Source organism: Cyprinus carpio, chromosome A8, assembly GCF_018340385.1.
Source record: "Cyprinus carpio isolate SPL01 chromosome A8, ASM1834038v1, whole genome shotgun sequence".
Classification (NCBI taxonomy): Eukaryota; Metazoa; Chordata; class Actinopteri; order Cypriniformes; family Cyprinidae; genus Cyprinus; species Cyprinus carpio.
The window spans coordinates 13,412,929-13,435,798 of NC_056579.1; the positions used below are offsets into that span (position 1 = coordinate 13,412,929).

Sequence of the window (22,870 nt, forward strand, 5' to 3'; positions counted from 1 at the left end):
CTATCTATCTATCTATCTATCTATCTATCTATCTATCTATCTATCTATCTATCTATCTATCTATCTATCTATCTATCTGTCTGTCTGTCTGTCTGTCTGTCTGTCTGTCTGTCTCATTTTTAGACAGACAGATATTTAATATTTCATTAATAAATCTGGAACATTTTAAATATGTATGTAATAATATTAACGGAGTGTCTATTTACATTAAGTGCAAATAGCCTGCCTTGTTGGCAGAGACTGTTTACACTATTTGCCCACCAACTTGTGATCGGGATAGTCAAAACTGAAAAACAACATTTAACTGTTATCAGTTTAAGTAGAGTAGCAGTTAAAGTGTGCACATTTTGACATGATCGACCCGAGTTCAAATCCACCTTTTGCTGAACTTTTTTTCTCCCTTTTCAAATCTCATATCATATTGGAAAGGCAGTTATTTTCAATAAAAATGAAGGAAATAATTAAAAAGTTGAAAATAAATATTGGGTAGGGTTAGGGTAGGTGTAGGGAGGGCTTTATTGTCCCAATAAGGTGGCATCCATTTAAAAATTTGAATTAAAATTATAATTTGCACTCAATACTTTATTATTGTGTACTGTTTTATAATGTACTACAATACTGAGCTGCTGATGATTGCCACTATTTGAGATAAGTAGTATAAATATCAGAAAATCTTGCTATTTTAACATAGTGTAAATAGAATCTATAGCTTTTTGCACCTAGTGTAAATAGCATATCATTAAAAAATACTGCTATTTTTACTTAGTTTAAATAGAATCCATTGCTATTTGCACTTAGTGTAAATAGCATATATTGCTAAGAAAATATGCTATTTGCACTTCATGTAAATAGAAACTAATTGCTATTTACACTCAGTGCAAATAGCCGCTGCCTGATATTAAATATATTATTTTTAGTTTTGAATCAGTTTTACAGTGAGACTGAGATGTTCTCTCAGTTTCTGTGTGGTTTCCTCTCTGCTTGTTTTAATACCAACTTATCAAACTCCGCTGATTGAAATGTCAAGATGTAAATATTGTGAGTGTTGGATCCCCTCAGTAGGGTGAATTATATTACTCAGTCATTACAGATGGAAAACCTTCAATTTGTGAGGGAAACATTGCATAGCTCAGAGGGAGTGCCGCCCAAATCAGCTGTAAATGCCAAATTCAAATATTTGTGTTATCGGAATGAGAGGGCGATGGCTTTCCTGTATCGTGGGACCACAAGACGGCATGGAGACAGGCTTGATGCATCAGAAATCATCAGGATGGAAGGAAAATAGATTTTTATTCTGCACCTTACCAGCCACAAGAGATGCTGTAAATTGCTTAGTATGTTAATGATATCATCATGGTGTTTGCGGGACAGCTCACTTAGTCTCCAGAAACTCTCTGTCTTGGGCTCTCATGCATCACTGCTCTGGTTTTGAGATCTCTAGGTTTATATCCTTCCCAAAGCTATCATCACAGTGAACCCTTCTAATTACATGGATTTGCATTACTTGCAGTTTCTTGATGGACAAACTTATCAGAGTTGGACAAAATTCTGAATTTCAACACAATGACACAAATACAGGAATTTTACTAGCCCATATTAGCCCATAAGTTATCATTCATTTTCTCTATTTACTTCCTGATATTGAATACGTTTTTTATATACTTTTTATATTTGTAATACATCAAAGTGTCCACCACATTGTTTTTATATAACTTTATAAAAATAAATACTAACTATTAATCTATATATTATATGTTTATATTTAAAAAAAAAAAAAAGTTTCATCAGCTGAACAATCCATTTATTGTTAAACAACAGTACATTTCATTGAACGCAATGTACTTCTATCCCTCACAGTCTCATTTTCATTCCTGTCAAAAGTTTTATATGACGCTACCTTACTGAGGTCTATTAAAGTTCATTTCAAATCTGGGAATTACAATTTAAAAGGCTTTCTTTCTTATTTAAATTCTGAATGACATCACAACACGTTACTGTAATCGCAGGTGGTCATTATAATGATGATGGGAAGTTTTTGATAAGCCAACACAAAACACAGATTTCAAGAGCCAGTTTATCTGTATAATTATACAATCCCACACTGATATATCAAACAGTTTCTTGTTCAAAGATCTTAAATGTCTGTAGGGAAACTGACAGTCATTATGTCTCTGAAGGAACATCCCCTGTGGTGTAGCTTTAAGATCAGCTTTTTAGAAGAAGAGCCCTCAAATGCATAAACATATCCATATACACATGCAAAAAACATGGGCGCATATGCTTTTAGGAGGTTCACATAAAGCCAGCAGAGACAGCGTGAAATGTTTTTATGAGGTTAACATTTATTTGTAGTGTTTTAATTTTTTGAAGTGTTTTAAATTCATAATAAAATGTGTCAGGTTCAGTACACGAATCCAGGTGGAACACACCTGAACCAAGGTCTTTATATTTGAAAATCTTGTGTGATATTGCAGATATTGCTGGATCTAAACTCTGGAGGAAGGAAGAAAGAGCTTCATGAGATTGACAATATCTATAACTCTCTATATCAAATTATATCTCATATCCTACAGAAGAGAGACAGAGGGAGAAAGAGATATTCTACTTTAGAGAAGTGTAGCAAGACATGCACAAAGCTATTGTTGAAGTTACTGTGTTATACTAGCAGGTCTTAAGCTTTCATTTCATTATCGATCTTTTGGATGGCTTTAATATATCACTGAATTCACTATGCTTGTGCGTGTGTAGTAATAGTTATGCACTCAACTGTTTATTCACTGCAATGCAATACACTGTAAGCTGATTCCTGGCAGGTATTAAACAATGCAGTGAATGCAGACACATGTTCTCATATACATACCATTAACCTGTTTGACTGTTCATAAGACCAGATGTATAAAGAGATGCCTTGCTAATGGGTTTTTCTGTAGGTTTGAAAGCACATTCAAATTGAAAATATTTCTCAGCAATAGAGACATACACATTAGAAAACTACTGCACTGAGGCAGTGAGAAATAATGTCTTAACAAGCGCTGGAAATGTGAGGGTGAAAGGCCATGTCTTGTGTTTTGGTCATGTTTCTTTAAGTTTTATCTCCTTCTTATAGTTTTCATTTTACATCTAATCAATACTCTCTGATTTTCCCATGGTTTAGGGTTTTGGATTCTTGTACATATGGGTGTCTCTTATGTGAGCTGATTTTTAATAAACGGTTTTTGTTTGTTTTTCATATGGTTTTGTCTTATGTGAGCTGATTTTTAATAAACCTTGCAGATTTCAACTATTGTATTTTTTTTATATGAAGGCCACATTAAACTAAAAAAATCTAAACAATATATAAATAATAAAAACTGAAAAATGATAAACTATATTTCAATATTTGTTGTTAATTTATCAAGTTAATGTACAACACTTGCTTACCAAGGAGACAACAGCGTCCCTGAAGAGCATGCTTGAGGCAAAATATGTGATGTGAGAACAAAACAACGAAAAATAAGGGTAAATATCATGTGAACAGAATATTTTTTTTATTATGAATCACTTCCCTAAAACTGTAATTTTGTCAAATTATGAAAAAAATGAATACATATATACATAAACACATGATATATCATTTTGTATTTTAGGATACACAAAATGCTAGCCTAGAATGCAGCCTAGCTTTAGCTAGATACAGTAGCTAGCTTAATAAATAAATAAATAAAATTATTCCAAAAGTGTTTAAAATTAAATTTCCACACATAATATAAATAAACAATATATATAATTTGAAATGTGGTGGAAAGGTGATTTGTTTGAAAAAAAAAAAAATTAAGTATAAGAAAATAAGTATATTTTCTAAAATGGATGGATAGATGAGACAGAGCTAAAAGTGCCCATAGTTGAAGAAACACCATGGTACACTTGAACACACTCCTGCAACAGCCTCACAAAGCTTAATTTATCTACCAAAAAGTGTTTTTTTTTTTTTCATTGCAGCAATGTTGCTCTAAACACATTTTAACCTAATTTCAGATTATTTCGTAAAGCAGAATCTCTTTGCACACCGTGAGTGCCTAAGTGTATTTGTAGTAGTTTGTATTAAATTATTACTACTGTAAATCTTTCCACGTGTTCCATTTCATACATGACTATTGTGGACAAGTAAGCATACTTACTGCTAATATATGTCCTGTATTATGTATGTTGAGCAAAGCGATCGCACAAACTTATGTCATTCATAGTGTAACTAAAAATATCTTCCCATATTGCACAAGCATATTCTGCGTCATTCAAACATGCAATCCTATACATTATTTAAACATGTTATACAAACCGATGATTTCAGAGGCTGAAAGGAGTAAGTGATGTGTGGTGTTTTGTAGTTTAGTGTGTATTATTGTAGTGTGTTGAGCCATAGTGTGATGTCTAGAAATAGCGGTCTAGGTTACACACAAATAATTAAAATATGAAATTAACATAACATAACATAACATAACATAACATAACATAACATAACATAACATAACATAACATAACATAACATAACATATAATCTATTGTATCTGTTGTTTAATATGTGCTTTGATTGGTCGAGTTGGACTGAAAGGTGAGTCTGTTGACATCTGATCTCCTCTAGAGATCCAGCCCTGTTAACATCCCTAAGGACATATTTCACTTTTTACAAGCGGATCTTTCCTCCCGCTTTGTGAGGGGGAGTTTCATGACATGGCTATTAAAGTCTGTGTCATTTTATGGCCATTTCAATCAGGCTCTATTTCAGAGGACAATTGGAGCTCCACCGCACACCAGAGTTCACCAGATCCCCACACACATCACAATTCATATAGAATATAGATAATTTACCATCTCATACACACACACACACACACACACACACACACACACACACACACACAGTATGTAAGCAAGAGAGACTCAAGCTATCAGGTCGATGCTGATGATGCTCTTTTAATGACTTATTGATGTATTGATGTAATGATGATTTTGGTAGGGTTTATTCCATCATGTTTGTGTGTGTGTGTCTGCACCTAGCTTCACTAGCTGTGTGTGTGCTTTACTGCAGTCTGCACGAGTGGAGGCGTGTGTTAAAAACAGAGGCTAGATGGATTGGGAATATGGGCATCCCATTAAAAACCCTTTTAACCTGCTCTCTAGTGTCATCCACTACCTATACAATACCCTGCTCTGATGTAACAGCTACAGCTCTCTCCACATGGACCACCAGAGTGGTTCAATCTCTTTCTTTTATTATCATTTTTTTAGACAGTGAGACACAAGATTGGATTTTTTTTACAACCCTTTTATAAAATCTGTGGTTTACAAATACAAATAATACGGTAGAAACAACAAAAATACAATAAGAAACCAATTCCTTAAAGTTTTTCATTAATGTTAAGAAAACAAAACAATTATCACCTAATAGTTGGTTTACAAAAACCTAAAAATACAGTAAAAAAAAAAAAATAAATTAAAATTTTAAGTTTATTTAATTTTATTTTTTTTTAGATTGTGTATTTGTTTTATAATGGAATCTGAACCATAATCTTTGGAAGATTTCCATTTCCATAAACGATACATTAATTACACCAAAGTGTACTGCCTTCATGCAGTTTGTGGAAGTGTATGTGCAAGTGTGTATCTTGGCCATCACGGCAGCCACTTCTGAATGGCCCATTAACCAAGAAAGGGTGAGTGACTTTAAAAGGCTTATAATCAGTGGGAGGGGTTGATCTCAGGCTATCATCCAATCACAGTCTGCACTTGTGCAGTGATTATATTCATTAGCGAGATGATTATGAAGCTTTGATGAGAGAAAACGCCCTGCTGCTCTGGAGCAATGCAGACACCTGGAGCAGTTGCACTACTGAGAGGGATAATGGAATTACACCTGCACCACTGCACTCTTTCTTTCTCTCTCCCTCTCTCTTGCTTTCTCTTCAGTCATTAAGAGATTGCTTCTCTGTTAAAGTACAAGCCTATTGCTCTTTTGTTGTAGTGTCTATTGGAGCATATATAAACCCAATTAAAGCAGGATGGTTCTTATGAATCCTAGTGTCCCTAATGAGTTCCACAGATATAATAGCTCTGTTCCAACACTTAGTGAGCTGCCTTTCTAGACAGCATTTTAATGCTGACACAAAGGATTTTCCAAAAGATATCTTGTTCCTTTTAGCTTGTTCCTTTTACAGGTTTTGGCCAAATAGTAAGGAAACACTTGATGTATCTTTCAGAGAAATGACAATCCCAGAATGGATTGCCATGCACCTATTGGAAAAAAAAAAAGAAAAAACATTTTAAAAAAATGGTGGAGGAAGTCGAGAGAAGTGTTGATTTTGAAATATATATTGCCTGTCTTGAAAATTAAAACTATTAAACATTGTTTTTATTATTTGAAATAAAGCTGAAATAAAATACAAATATTAGAAAAAAAAAACAAAAACATGAAAATTAGGAATGTTGCAACTAAAATAAAAAACTAAAAAACTAAATGAAAAATATACTAATAAAAATTACAAAACCACATAATTACTAAAACTTGAAACATTGAAAATATGAATAAATACTATAGTAGTATATACATAATACTAAAATATCACTGTATACTGCATTTACTATCAGAAATTACAGATTAAAAAATAAAGAACTACATTTCCCAAATGGAATCTGTACTACAATATCTGAAGGAATTTTTTTTTTTTTTTTTTTTGCTAGTTTCCCACAAAATCAGAACAAAAAACCTGGGGAAATAATAAACAAAAGAAAACCTGCTTACCAACCTTGTTAGCTTAGCATAACCTACAGTATGAGTCAAGTGTGAGTCAATTTTCTTGTGCATTTCCTTCAAGGAGCACTATAGACAGCTAAACACCATATAATACATAATAAACCAGTCAATGAGGATCAAATTTGGTTAGACTGTTACCTTAGAAAGCAGTTGCCTATGTAGGCAGCAGACAGCAAAGGAGCTCAACAGGTTTAGGAACAGCGCTAAGAGTTTAGACAGGTTAGATGACGGCAGTGTGTGGAAAAAGAAAACAAATCCACGAGACTAAAGCAAGGATCTGTCAGGCAATATCAGGCAATCGAACCAGTCTGAACAGTTGTTATTGTTTACTGTTTTCCCTAAGCAGATTTCTGTTGAAAATCTGTACAGCTGGGAGCAATAATGACCTCTCTTGCACAGAAAGTAAGCATTCAGACATCCTGTTCCCAGAATGTGTCAAAAATATACAGACAGATGGCCAGAATGTGCTATTAATGACATCACTTCCTGTGCAGATATATCAAAGCATCATTAAATATCAAAATATTGCAAAACAGTGTCTTTTGGCTCTCTGTCTTTCTTCCACTCACACACACAATTACTCTCTCTCTCTCTGCCTAGAAAGAGTATGTAATATTAAAGTCGGATTGCGGCAAAAAAGCGGATTAGTATTTTAGTAGCATTTGTGTTTTATTTAAATTTCTAATTTCTAATAACAAATACAAACCCAGTTTAAGCATATTTCTCTCACACATTTCAGATCACTATCATGTTAGCGATATTTATTCTCACTTCTGATCTGGTTTTTGTGTTGTCTCCTTCCAGCTGCGTGCGGCTGGCAGCGAGAGGTCTGCGTGTGGCGTTGCAGGTGGAAAGATCTGCTCTACCGCCCTCTAATCTGCTAATCTGTTAAAACATGCTGTCCTCCAGCATACACTCTCTTTGGGAGAGTGGGGTGTTAGATTATTTAAGCCCCCCGTAGCAGGAGACAGGAGATCATCCCTTCCTGATAACTGTGAAATAGAGAGATTCATGTAAAATGACGGCTGAGCGCAAAATCTGCCCAGCAAGCACTTTGCCCTAGTTTGTTTTCTCCTCCCTCTTATCTCTCACTCTCCATCTCTATCAAGGCATCAGCAGAATTGACATTAATTACAGACCATTGAATTGGGTAAAAAGCACCATCCATCAAACACAGACACACTGAAGGAGTGAAACTTACTGAGAGTGTTAGACACGCTAAGGATAACACACTTAAATCCCACACTGAGATTTTCATTGACTGAGAAAAGAGACACAAAGGAGAAGTTTTATAGAGTATATTGGGACCACAATTTTTGCTTCACTACAACACCAGCCTCAGTATGTATACTAAATCTTAAAGTCATGAAATGAAAATACATCCTATCTGTTTTCTAAATGTGTGTTATTGATCTTATTGTGAACAATTAATCCATACTAACATTTTTAACCTCATGATTCTTAATCAGAATATCAACTGGATCTTCCAGTGAAACGACAGACTTCTTTCTGGTGATGTATACTGGACTTCTCCAATCATTTAGTCCACTTAAGCTCCGCCTCTTTCTTATAATCGACTGCAAGCATGCATTCAGATCTGGCTTTATCCAATGAACAACCAATGGACAGAAACAAGTCCCTGCCCTACAGTTTTTTTTTCCTCATTTCTTTTTTTCTTTTCTTTTTGATAATCCATTTCATTCAAATGTACATCACAATTCAGAACAAATGATCTGTCGCTACATTCATTTCACTGTGATAAATAACTTGCCTCAGGTACTGTATGATGGTGATAGATTTAATAATTCAATATCAATAATTCAACAGAAAACAGTGTAGAAATGCTGGCTTCAGTACTTTATTTTAGTTACATGTACCAGAAAATGTGTGCACTTACTGTGGAAAAAGTAAGTACACCCCTTGATAAATACAGGTGCATCTCAATAAATTAGAATTTCGTGGAAAAGTTAATTTATTTCAGTAATTCAACTCAAATTGTGAAACTCATGTATTAAATAAATTCAATGCACACAGGCTGAAGTAGTTTAAGTCTTTGGTTCTTTTAATTGTGATGATTTTGGCTCACATTTAACAAAAACCCACCAATTCACTTTCTCAACAGATTAGAATATGGTGACATGCAAATCTGCTAATCAACTCAAAACACCTGCAAAGGTTTCCTGAGCCTTCAAAATGGTCTCTCAGTTTGGTTCACTAGGCTACACAATCATGGGGAAGACTGCTAATCTGACAGTTGATCATTGACACCCTTCACAAGGAGGGTAAGCCACAAAAATTCATTGTCAAAGAAGCTGGCTGTTCACAGAGTGCTATATCCTGAGGCTGGGGTCAAGGCATCAAGAGCCACCACACACAGAAGTGGCAAGGAACTTGGCTGCAGTTGTCGTATTCCTCTTGTTAAGCCACTCCTGAGGCGTCTTACCTGGGCAAAGGAGAAGAAGAATTGGACTGTTGCCAAGTGGTCCAAAGTCCTCTTTTCAGATGAGAGCAAGTTTTCCATTTCATTTGGAAACCAAGGTCCTAGAGTCTGGAGGAAGGGTGGAGAAGCTCACAGCCCGAGTTGCTTGAAGTCCAGTGTTAAGTTTCCACAGTCTGTGATGATTTGGGGTGCAATGTCATCTGCTGGTGTTGGTCCATTGTGTTTTTTGAAAACCAAAGTCACTGCACCCGTTTACCAAGTAATTTTGGAGCACTTAATGCTTCCTTCTGCTGACCAGCTTTTTGAATATGCTGATTTCATTTTCCAGCAGTATTTGGCACCTGCCCACACTGCCAAAAGCACCAAAAGATGGTTGAATGACCATGGTGTTGGTGTGCTTGACTGGATAGCAACCTAACCAGACCTGAACCCCATAAAGCAGTGGTTCCCAACCTCGTTCCTGGAGGACCCCCAACACTGCACATTTTGCATCTATCCTTTGTCTGACACACCCACTTCAGGTCTTGGAGTCTCTACTAATGAGCTGATGATCTGAATCAGGTGTGTTTAAGGAAAACCTGCAGTGTTGGGGGGCCTCCAGGAATGTGGTTGGGAGCCACTGCCATAGAGAATCTATGGGGTATTGTCAAGAAATGAGAAACAAGAGACCAAAAAATGCAGATGAGCTGAAGGCCACTGTCAAAGAAACCTTGGCTTCCATACCACCTCAGCAGTGCTACAAGCTGATCACCTCCATGCCACGCCAAATCGAGACAGTAATTAAAGCAAAAGGAGCCCCTACCAAGTATTGAGTACATGTACAATAAATGAACATACTTTCCAGAAGGCCAACAATTCACTAAAAACAAATGACTTATTTTTCCACATAAAAAAAAAAAAAAAAAAAAATGAGAAAGATAAGTGCAGATGTTTAGCCAAATAAAAAACAACAAACACATCAAAGTCACTGCCCACATTTGTTGAAAAAGGAAAAATTTCCATCGTGTGTACTTGTTTTTTTCACAATTCTTATTATAAATACAATGGACAGTGGTATTGCTCTCACACATTCTATTTTTCTCAAACTGCAATAAAAATCAAATCTGCAATAATGCATTCCCATCTGAACTGGACTGATAATTCCAAAAAATGAAAGGGGGAAAAAAAACAATTTAATGAATCAATAAATTTGTATGCTTCATGTCACAAAATGCTGATACACACAATTCTGCAGTATTGTTTTATTATACTCTATGTCATGCAACCCTACACATATTGGTGATTTTTTTTATTTTGTTGTTTAAGTCTTGTATAAAGAATGCAGATATGCTATGGCTGTCTGATATATTTTGAAATGTCAGAGAGAGGCCTACGGGAATAAACGAGAAGAGAAACATGGGCAGACATGAGTATCACACGACCTGTCTGCTGTGGTCAGGCCTCTTTCAATAATCCAGAGGTCAGTGTTCCTTCCTTCTCAGTCTGACCCACATTTACACACCTCAGTCAAACTCCCAGTGCAAACAGCCAACTCTCAAACAAATATTCTCCTATACACTTCAGACCCTTGAGAGAGACAAAAGGAGGGGTAAAGAGTGAAAAAAGTGACATTTTGACGGCTGTCCAATCCTGCTGAAGCCGAAGATGTTATTCTTTGGCTCCAATTTGAGAGAAACGGAACCTTTCCCCTTTCCTGTCATCCTGCGCTTCTGTGTTTCTTCCTTCCCTCCATTCATCTCTTCCTCATTTCCGTCTTGTCATCCAGAGTCTCATCAAATGTCAGAGGACAGCATGCGGTCCCAGAGTGCTGGCTCCATCGGCATCTTGAAATACATATTTGTGGTGTGACCGATCTCCCTCAGGTACTGTGGAAGGGGTCAGCACATTTATACAGAACCCTGATGAGACCACCTAGTGAGAATATGACGGGAAATGTCGGAGGAGTCTTTTTTTTTCTCTCTCTCTCTTTTTTTTTCTTTTTTTTTATTTTAAACTGCCCTTGTCAGTTAAACAAAGCTTTTCAGAAAGGCTTTCACAAACTTGTATGTATAATGTAAGAACAGGCTGCTTTTATTTGACGTGAAGGGATAGTTCACCCAAAGTGACAATTCTGTCATAAAGAATGAAACACAAAAGAAGACATTTTGGAGATTGTTTGAGCTGTTTTTTGTTCAAATAATAAAAATGTCAATGGGGTTCAAAAGTTTCAAACTCCAAAATAGGCGATACATCTATACAACTTCTGAAGCAAAATGGTCACTATGGTCAATACGGTATGAACGTGATTGTACTGTATATATTTGATTGTATATTTAATATTTAAGGCTTCATTCATACAATTTTCCATATTCTCTTAAATAGAAGCAACTTTTCAGTACTGTTTCTCTTCACTGGAAGATATAACATTAAAAACATTAACCCATTAGCAGGTTCACAGGTAGGGTATGTTCTGCATAGTTATATAAAAGTTCCCTTTCAACAGCCTTCTCAAAATAACACCTCCACAATGTGAGCACAGGAATCACACTTATCAGCACTTTTTTTTTTTTATCCCATAAGAATAATGTGTCAGCAGCTTTTCTCATGCAGAATTCTGCCTGAACACATGTTTGATTTCGCAGTAATCAGGACGCCTGATGGATAGGAAGCTGTTTTTGTTTATGGAGAGTGTGAGCTCGCTGCCATCTGCTCAGAGATTAAACACCATGCTCTGATGGAATACATAAACACCCATCAAGCTCAAAGCAGCCTGCTTAAGACACTCATAAACGCCCATTTTAAATCACTTACTCTAGTGCGTTCTTAACACACACACACACACACACATACACACACACACACACACACACAGGGAAGCCTCTTTTGACCAATCACAGGCGACAGCATTAATTACGACTAGCCACAGGCACTTCTTTCTAAATCTAAAGCAACAGCCTTGCTAGAATTATATTCAGCAAATTATAAATAAAAGCACAACATATACAATATTGTTGTTTGTAATAATCAAACACGAATGGAGCCCAGAGCCAGTTGCTTAAAAGGGTGCCACAATCTAAATGAAATTGAAAGCGAATGCTAATAATTAATGAAACAAGGGTTGCATAAAAATACTTTAAAGCAGGGAAATTTTGCTTAGCCTAGCTAAAAGCTGAAAGTAGCTAGTTACACTGCACCCTACATGGCAAACGTAGTTGATATATACATATTAAATATAAACATAAATACTAAAAATACAATACATGCTTATTTAATTGGTTTCATTTGATTATAGATAAATGTTCTACTTCATCCAGCACTCTTTTCATTCTCTGTGTTCTAAAGTATCTTCTTACAGTTGTACAGACTGAAAAACCACTCCAAGCTATTCAGAGTGTGATTCAGATTAAGTATCAATTGTGAATTGATTCAGAACATTTTGTAGCCTCTACACAAAACAACTTAAAAGAGTGATTCATTCAGGAATCGGGCAGTCTAGTTCTGATTCTAAACAGTCACTAAAACACTACTGTTCAAAAGAACTGATCATTTCGAAATTTCTATTCATTAAAAAAATCCTGAAAATAATGTATCACAGTTTCCACAAAAAAAAAAAAAAAAAAAAAAACATTAGGCGCTCAACTATTTTCAACATCAATAATAAGAAATGTGGACGTGTAAAGGATCATGTGACACTGAACAATGAAGTAGGCAATTGCTGCTGAAAATTTAAAACATATTAAAATTAAACAGATCATTTAAATTAATTAATAATATTTCAAATAAAAGCAGCCTTGATCAACCTAAGAGACTCATCAAAAAAAAAAAAAAAAAAAAAAAAAAAAAAAAATAAATCTTGCCAACCCCAAACTTTTAAGTAGTGTAAAGCACTGGATATACAACTTGATTGCTGAAATATTCTTGGAGAAAATTTAACATTTATCAACGCTTCCCTGCTATGTAATAAACTGGATACAATAGCTTTGCTACCAAAGTGACATGATTTTAAAAATAGCGACTAAAGCCCAAAAGTGGTGAAAAAAGTTGGTTGAATAAAACTGAATGAGGCTGGGGAGCTCTGGGAGGGTTTGATGGTGCTGTGACCTACATGTTTTATACCACAGATGAAACAGAGCAGCGTGCTTGAAAATTTCACATTTTTAATTCTCCTTCTGTGTCTCTCACAGGCCATATGGGCATCTCGGACAGGCTTTGAACAGTCACAGGAAGAGCTAACACATATCAGAATCATGCATGGAGTTCAAGCTAGAACTCAAGCAAAAAGAAGTTATGAGATTGTGAATCAGTTCTTATAATCTTATGACTTCACACACTGAAAACTCATAAACTGATCAAATAAGCATGGAGATCTGATACATCAGCAGCAACACAACAGCTGTGGAATATAACAGAATATATGTGTTTGTGGAGGTGGGTGGGTGGGGTGGGCGAATGTATGGGAAAAGTGTTTTTTCCTTCATCACTTCATTTTTGAAAATGATCTTATATTGAAAAACTTAAATGATCTAAAATATGTTTCATACCAACAAACACTAAGTGTTAATTTACTTTGTCACCATTCAAATGCTATTTCTAAACATATAATCCATAAAAAATGCTGACTGACTTCTCAAAGATCAGTGTTTGAACATTACAGTAAATGTGACTCAGGAATATCTGGTTTTATTGTTGATGTTCAATCAGACAGAAAGAGACAGAGAATATAAGGCAGGCGGCAGACTGGGGATAAAACAAGGTCAGGGATGACAGAAATCATAAAAACCAACCGCTTTGGTTCTGTCACATGACAGCACCATCGGTCAGCGAGCTGTGTGTCAATGTAACCCACACAGACACTCAAACACACAATGAGTGTTGGGGAAGCAACTTTAAAACTCAAAGCTACTTAAAATTGAGTGTTAAAATACAGTCAAGCTGCTCTTGGAAAATAAGTGAGCTATGCTACAAGCTACAAACAAACAGTAGCTAAAATAAAGATACATAAGCATGCAAGAAATCTTCTGGGATTGAATGACTCTCAGTTAAGGTGACAGCATTAAACTTCAACAGATTTACACTTACACTAAATAACTGTAAAAGCTGGGTTGTAACTGCCATTAGTGTGTACAAAAACACTTCACAGCAAAAACAGCAGTGTAGTTACAGAAAATACTCGGGATGCTATGCAGTTACAGTACCTCAGTGAGTTTTTCAAACTCTACTAACAGTTATGAAAATCAGCATTTAGCTTCTATGAGTTTTTAGTTATTTTGTTATTTTTTTGTACTATGCTAAAAGTTGTTTCTGTGAATTTATTATGTTTGATCAGGTTAATTGCAGTTAATATTCCAATGAACCAATTCACTAAGATAGGTTCAGACCAGTTCTACAAATCAAACTAATATTGGCTATAAAATGAGTTACGTAAAAGCACTGTTTAACCACATATTTTGTATTTTGTTTTTCAATCAGTTCAATCACATGAATAAGCTATAAGCTATAACAAACTAAATCACTAAAACAAGATTTTTTTAAGACTTTCCATTGCTACACAGTATTTTGCTTTATAAAAGATGCAATATGCTACACAATGATTGAATCTGTAAATCTATTCTTTTTGAACAAGTTAATCGCCATTAATCTTCCCACTGAAATATTAAACTAACAAATGTATACATGTATATCAGTTATGAAAAGCAACATTTAACTAAATATGTTACTGTTATAAAAAGGTGTAATATTCTACACAGTGACTTGAATCAGCGATTGATTATTTTTGAACAGGTTAATCGCAATGAATCTTCCCCATTTATAAACTCTTTCCTCTGTGTCCTTGCGACACCCCATTGAACTATTTCTCTTCATAGTTTTGATGTCACTGGTCTCAGTGTCTTGTTTAGGGTGGGCAGGTTTATGACATGTCAGACAGACAGAGCGAGACTCATGTTTTACAGGGCAGAAGGGCACAGGACACACACACACACACACACACACACACAGAGGGCAGGAGAGCTCAGGACTGCAGTCATCCACAAGAGCCGTGTCTCTTCCTGCATTTTATCTCATGACACACTCATCTGTCTCTGTCTCTCTTTCCACACTTCTGTCTCTTTCTCTTCTTTATGCCCTTCAATAGATCTCTGCAGCATTCCTCCCTCCTTTACTCTCTCTCTTTCTTTCTCTCTCCAGGGATATTAGTTTTATTGAGAGGATGAGCCTCATAAAGAATGACCTACAGTAGCAGCAAACTTTCTGGCTATATTCCCTGTGTATGTGTGCAAAACAAATATTTCACTCTCATTTAGCTCATTGTCCCTGAAGCTTTTGCTGCTTGTATAGAGAAGAAGAGTTTAGAGTTATTAGTTTTTCCCTCCCAGTGGTTAAGTGTGTGTGTGTTCAGTCACCTTGCTCTGACCTGTTAGCAGTAATGTGTAATTAACTGATTGTCTGAACTATTTCCCACTTCTCATTGGCTGACACCTCTCAACTTCTGGACTACTTATCCAATCAAAATGAAGAATTATTGTGTAGGGAAGACTGTAGTAAACAAAAGCACACAGATTTTATAGGCAGCGGTTATTTGCACTATATGCTATTTACACTAAGTGCAAAAAGCAATGGATTCTATTTACACTAAATGCGAATAGCTGTAGATTCTATTAACACTATAAAAATACCAGTATTTTCTGCTATTTATACTACTTATTGCAAATAGTGGCAGATCTCTGCATCTCAGTACTGTAATACAATATAAAACAGTATGCAATAATAGTGTATTGAGTGTAAATTATCATTTTTATTAAAATTATTAAATGGATACTGCCTTACTGTGACAATAGCCCTCCCTACACCTACCCCTAACCCTACCCATTAATTTATTTTTCAACTTTTCAATTATTTCCTTCATTTTTATTAAAAAAAAAAAAAAAGGCTTTCCGATGTGATATGAGATGTGAAAAGGGAGAAGATTAAGACTGGCATAAAGTGGATTTGAACTCTGGTCGATCGTGTCAAAAAGACTGTATTACCCACTTTACCATCTGCGCCACTGAAGCTGATGTTTGCCACTCGTCTTTTGTAATGTTGTCTAGCCCAACCACATGTTGGTTGGCAAAGTTAGTGTAAATAGCCTCTGCCAACAAGGCGGGTATTTGCACTTAGTGTAAATAGACACTTTGGATTTGGGCTATATTCTAATGTCCAATATGACTGTAAACAGACTGTGTGTAATTATAGGGCCCAACATCAATTAATTCCAGCAGTATGCTGTATAATTCAATGTATTTTTACACCACAATAAAAAGCAATGAATTCACAAATCATTCTCTATGTGACATTTTGATATTTCAAATTATGGTTCCCTCCACCCTCTTCAAAAAATAGTCTGAGCCACCATTCTACTGCGACAGAGGCGAGAAGTTCACATAATGAGTGAATCATGTTGTCAAGAAATGAAATCTGCGCACCACAAAAGAAAAGAAACATGCAGTGCAGAAGCTCAACACTCTACCAAAGGGTTTAATTTAACAAGTCATATTAATAGTATCAGACAAGTAGCTTAAAATTACTGCACAAGTCAGAAAAAGACGGTTAGGTTTACCACCCTCCTCATAACATTTTTTTCCTGACAACATAATGAAAATTAGATGGAAAATGGTCTGTTTATATTTGTAACATCGAAAAAAAAAATAGCATTTTGCTTTAATGGACAAACACACTCAGTTTAAAAAAGAGCAAATTGCACTGCATTGCATCATCGGCTTGCCTACAAAATCAGGTAGATATTCCAACGGTGAACGTATATATCAAAATAAATAACAAAACTTGCATTTGATGTAGTGCTGATTTAAGGTAGATTAAACCAAATGACAAAACATGAGAAATTACACTACCATTCAAAAATTACGAGATTTTGTTTTAAGAAAGAAAGAAGAAAGAAAGAAAGAAAGAAAGAAAGAAAGAAAGAAAGAAAGAAAGAAAGAAAGAAAGACTGTTCTTTTGAAAGTCTCTATTCATAAAAAGGTTCTTCTCCATTTCTGTCATCATCGATGTACATAATTGATGGACTTTACAAAGTTATTAAACCCAACTGAATCAACAACGAACTGATTTCAATTGAACAATGACTGTATAGTATTTCTCATTTAGAGCAGCTTAACAGCAGAATTGAATATTGTTTGCAACATTGAATCACTTTTTTCATGTTTATCTTGTAATTTCTGCTGAAAATTCAGCTTTGCCATCACATGAATAAATTATATTTTAAAATATATAAAAATAGAAAAGTTATTTTAAATTGTAATAATATTTCACAGTATTGATGTTTTTTTTCTGTATTTTTATCAAATACATGCAGCCTTAGTGAGCATAAGAGACTTCTTTCAAAAACATTAAAAAGTCTTACCAACCACAAACTTTTGAATGGTAGTGTTACTTGTCTAATCAGAAGTATAGTGTTATAGTCCATGGGGTCAATCCCCAGGAATCCATAAAGTGATAAATGCACCCTTTGAATGCAATGCAACTCACTTTAGAAAGTGTCTGCCAGTTGCATAAATCAGAATCAGTATACAGTAGTCTTCAGTTACTATATAAAAGAAACAAGTGCTTATGTCAAATAAACTCTTATCACTTTCTTCTGGAACATTCTGCAGCAGCCTCTACATGGCTCCAGAGACATCAGTGTCCTGCGGTCCATCAACTCTTCTCCTCATAAATAGAGAACATTCACTGGAATATTTTAAGCTGAATTAAGCATCCACCTACCACTGAGCTGTCTACAAAAACACTGTCTTTGGTTTGTGCTTAAATCATTCACATTTCTGGTACAGATAGACACAAGAAACAATCTTCTGATCATTAAAAGCAAAATTAAAAAGTTTATGGTTATATCGCCCCAAATCTAACTTCATGCAATCCACATGAGCTGTTTTTTAAAGAGACGGATCAATAAAATGATCAACACTGTAGGTTAAAATGAAAATAAAGCAATAACAACAAGCTTTACCAAATGAACCTTGACCTTGACTTACCAATGTGACTGCGGTGAGAGGAGGCATCAGACAGATGACCCCAGAGAGACAGAAGGCTCAAAAACACCAGCAAGAGCCACGCACACACCCTCTGTGCCGCCCGCTCCTGCATTCTGAAACACACACACACAAAGCATATCAGCACACGAGTGTTACACTGATCTCATTCCCTCCTTCAGTGCTATGTAAATGTCATCATGTTTTTCCTGAATGTTTTCTGATACAATGCTTAGTGCTCCAAAACACTGAATTATTCAATTACTTATAGAGAGAGTAAGCTTTCAACCAGTGGTTGATGCTGGTACTGATTTTGGTAATGTTGTTGTCTGTCATTATTCAATTACTTATAGAGAGAGTAAGCTTTCAACCAGTGGTTGATGCTGGTACTGATTTTGGTAATGTTGTTGTCTGTCTATTTGGTGTGGGGATTTTGTTGGGTAAATGTATTTAATGAAAAATACAGTAAAAACAGTAATATTGTGAAATATTATTACAGGTTAAAAAACTGTTTTCAATTTATATGTATTTTAAAATATAATTTATTCCTGTGATGGCAAAGCTGATATTCTAATTTGGTGCTTAGGAAATATTTCTCATTAGTATCGATGTTGAAAACCATTACTGTGCCGCTTAATATTTTTCTAGAAATCGTTTTTTTTTTTTTTTCAGGAAACTTTGATACTTCGAAGTTCAAAAGAACAGCATTTATTTGAAATATATGTTAATATCTTTGTAACATAAAATCTTTACCCTCACTTTTGACCAATTATTGCATTCTTGCTGAATAAAAGTATTCATTTCTTAAAAAAAAGGGAAAAAAAGAAAGAAAGTAAACTAAGGCTGATGATACAAGGGGCAAATTTTTGAGCAATGTTGCCGTCAACGGGCAACTAGGTGAGACACAGGGCCCATGACCAATCTAAAGTATCCAGAAAGAAATTTGCTACCCATTCTCAATGGGAAAGTGCCCAAGCAACATTGCTAAAAAAAAAGTTGCCCAGCTAAATTGCTCAAAAAGTTGCCCCATGTATCATCAGCCTAAGACTAATGCTAAGTATATGACATCAGTTGGAGATTTAAGTGTAAATTAACAAAGTCAGTTCCCTTCCAACCTCCTCACAATTCAACTCCTAAATTAAATCAACAAATTAAATAGTAAAACTACATAGACTGTTGGTTTAGACTCTGCAAAAGAAAAAGCACTGCTCAGCGTTCTTCTTCTTTCCCGCTAATTTTATCTCAGACAGACAAATCTAAGTATTTCATTTGGAGAGAAAACAAAAACAGATCATTTTTTTCACAGTGTATTGACATCAGAAAGGTAAACAGTGCAAATAAATTCTACAAATGCATGTGTACAGTTGTGTGTGCTTATGCTAATACTGTAAACATTAGTCTATAATACTTCTGAGAGGAAATTCAGAATGTGAGAACATTTAATAGTATCAGCCAACCAATAAGAGCACACTTTTATCATTTAGACTTCTGTGGCAAATGGACAGTTAACAGAATTCTCTGACAAAGAGAAGTTTGTGTACATTTTCCATTGATCATGGCAGCAGTAACTCATCCAATGATGATCAAATGCTGAAGAAGAGTGTGGCACATATCCAAAAACAAGGCATTGATGAGAATCTGCATTTTAAACAGATGATTTAGGTGCCTGGACTGCAGAGCAATGCTGTACAGTAGTTTCTGCATCCTCCACAATCTAGCATTACATAACTGGCCTGCAAAATGGGGAATTGCACTGTGCAAATTGCATTCAGCACTAATTTTGGGGCGTGTTTGCACCGTTACCTGATTTGCATAATTCCTTTAGTGAATTGGGTGCTAACACAACACAAACAGCATGCACAAATAAATGACATTATTAGTGGGCACAGTTCATTCTTAGTGAACTCTCCCATATTACCCCCTGCAGTTTTGTAATGGAGGCCTGTGAGTTGCTCTTCTGATTAGTATCAGTTTAATAATGAATTTGAGTGAACTCTCCCATATTACCCCCTTGAGTTTTTTAATTGATGGTTGTGAGTTGATATTTACTCTGTTGAAACTCCAGTAAGATTATTTAGGCAGGGTGAAAGAGTTTTTTTTTGTGTGTGGATAAGAGAAATGTAGAGGTGATTTGGAAATAGTTTGCCTGGTGCAGGGAAGTCTATGAGCCACTGTGGGAAAGTGTGAAATTATGCAGATTTAGCATACTAATTATCTTTCAACCAGCAGAGCTCAATAGAAATCTCTCCTGTTTAAAGCTGAGGGGTGTGTCAAACCTCAGTCACCCAATAAGTTCACAGAACTCAACTGAATTTTGTAACAGATTACACCAAAAACATTTAAGTGGTGTTTTTAAATGTTTTAAGTTGAAAAATAAAAATGTTCCAGTTGCCTTAAATTATCTAAAATTATCTTATAAATTTTGATATTTCTCAACTTATAATTAGGGAGTAAATCACTAACAATGTTCACTATTTTTCAACCCTTATAATTGGGAAATACACACAAATGTAACTACTAATGTAGTTATCAAAAAGACTCACAAATACCTTGCATATTAATAGGGAAGTATAGAGCTTTAAGTTTTGCTTTCCATCCTCAAGCTAACCACAGGCTCTACTCTTCACCACAACGGTAACACTACAAAAACTAACATAATAGAAACATATGTAAATTATGCAACATAACACACATTTAAGTATTATGTTTCTATGTTGTTGTGTAAAAACACACAAACTAGCACCTAATGTCATGCCTCAACGGCTCACTCTTCCAACCACATTAGTACACCACTTTACATCTACATTTATTTTCCTTGTTGGCTGATGCAATGCATGCTGGGAACTTGAAAATGCAATAATTTTAAGTTCACCTCACTACAACAGCATTTTGAGTTTGTTGTTGTTTTATTTTGTTATCACATAAAATAAAGTTTTGCAAAAGAAAATAAAGTTTTTGCAACAATAACGAAAATTAAAGTATTGAGGAAAATAATTTTTGCTTTTTGCCAACAAAAATAAAGAATTGCAAAACATAAATGATACAGCGCAAAAGAAATGATTTTGCAATACATATTTTCCATGGTCATATCTATTAATTTATTTGCAACACTGATTTTATTTTTGCGTGTCGGTCTAGTTTGAGCTTGTGCTGCAGTTTTTCCTGTGCGCTTCATTTTTCTGCGCGTCTCGCTTTGTGGCGCTGTTTTGACGTGGGGTGTCGGTGTCAAGGGGCAGGGGCTGTGTACAATATGCCTCCTGGAAGTGACGTCATCGGCCCGAGACGCAGCTTACTATGATCCAGGTACTGTGTCATGATGAGCAGATGCATGCGGGAGTGGATCGCTTCCTTTTATTCACTAGCATTAAAACAATAATGCATGGTTTCGTTTTATTTACTTTATTAACAAATGTATATGTGTATAGCAGCGTTTGCTCAAGTTAAAGAAGTTGTTACCATGCACATCTGCTGTTTATTTTTCTCTCGATCTGCAGTCTTTTACTGGCATAAAGTTGGCTTGACGTTGGACGTTCGATATTCGCAAATCTAGGGAACGTCTCTAAAGTTACATGCGAAAACTACTATACACTTCTCTAACGTCAATAGCATGCAAGGAGAATGACTAACAGTCATGGAAAACAACTGTTAACTGTTTATCCAGGTGTCAACTATAATGCACACCTTTTATATTTTTTTGATAATTATTAAAATAAACTGTAAATCATATGTAATTATTGCTACTTTTCATAACCAAATGGACGTAAACACTAATTTAAAGCTGAAATGAAAAATAGCAATATTTTACTTATGATTTACAGTTTATTTGAATAATTATGAAAAAATATAAACGGGTGTGCATTAGTTGACACGACGATGAAACACTTTACAGTATGTTTTATGAAAGTGAGTTATTTTTGTTCAAATGCTATTGAGCTTCAAATTATGGCATATTTTAAATTTGAGCCCATTCGGTAATGACAATGAACAATATTTTATATTTGATTTACAGTTTATTTGAATAATTATGAAAAATATGAATGGTGTGCATTATAGCTGACACCTAGATGAACACTTTACAGTATGTTTTATGAATGTGTGAGTCATTCTGTTCAAATGCTATTGAGCTTAAATTTTGTATTGAAGTGCATTCGGTAATGAAAAGTAGCAATATTTTACATATGATTTACAGTTTATTTGAATAATTATGAAAAATAATGAATGGTGTGCATTATAGTTGACACCTAGATGAACACTTTACAGTATGTTTTATGAAAGTGAGTCATTCTTTTCAAAATGCTATTGAGCTTCAAATTATGGCATATTTAAATTTGAGCCCATTCGGTAATGAAAATTAGCAAATATTTTACATTTGATTTACAGTTTATTTTATATGTATCAAAAAATATAAAAGGTGTGCATTATAGTCGACACCTGGATGAACAGTTAAGAGTTGTTTTCATGACTGTTAGTCATTCTCCTTGCATGCTAATGACGTTAGAGAAGTGTATAGTAGTTTCGCATGTAACTTTAGAGACGGTCGTAGATTTGCGAATATCGAACGTCCAACGTCAAGCCAACTTTATGCCAGTCACACACTTTTATAGCATTAAAATGTGTATTGTTTCATTTGGTTAACTG

The 22,870-nt window shown here is 35.0% G+C and overlaps 1 protein-coding gene across 1 annotated transcript in view; it reads right to left on the reverse strand.

Annotated features, from left to right (window-relative positions):
- The window catches only part of LOC122145925 (chemokine-like protein TAFA-2), a 69,952-nt gene that overhangs the window by 9,086 nt on the left and 37,996 nt on the right, over positions 1 to 22,870 (reverse strand). The window contains exon 2 of the mRNA XM_042762365.1: positions 18,236 to 18,348. Coding sequence (XP_042618299.1) covers positions 18,236 to 18,347 — 112 coding nt within the window. The 5' untranslated portion in view covers position 18,348. The remainder of the gene's footprint in view (positions 1 to 18,235; positions 18,349 to 22,870) is intronic.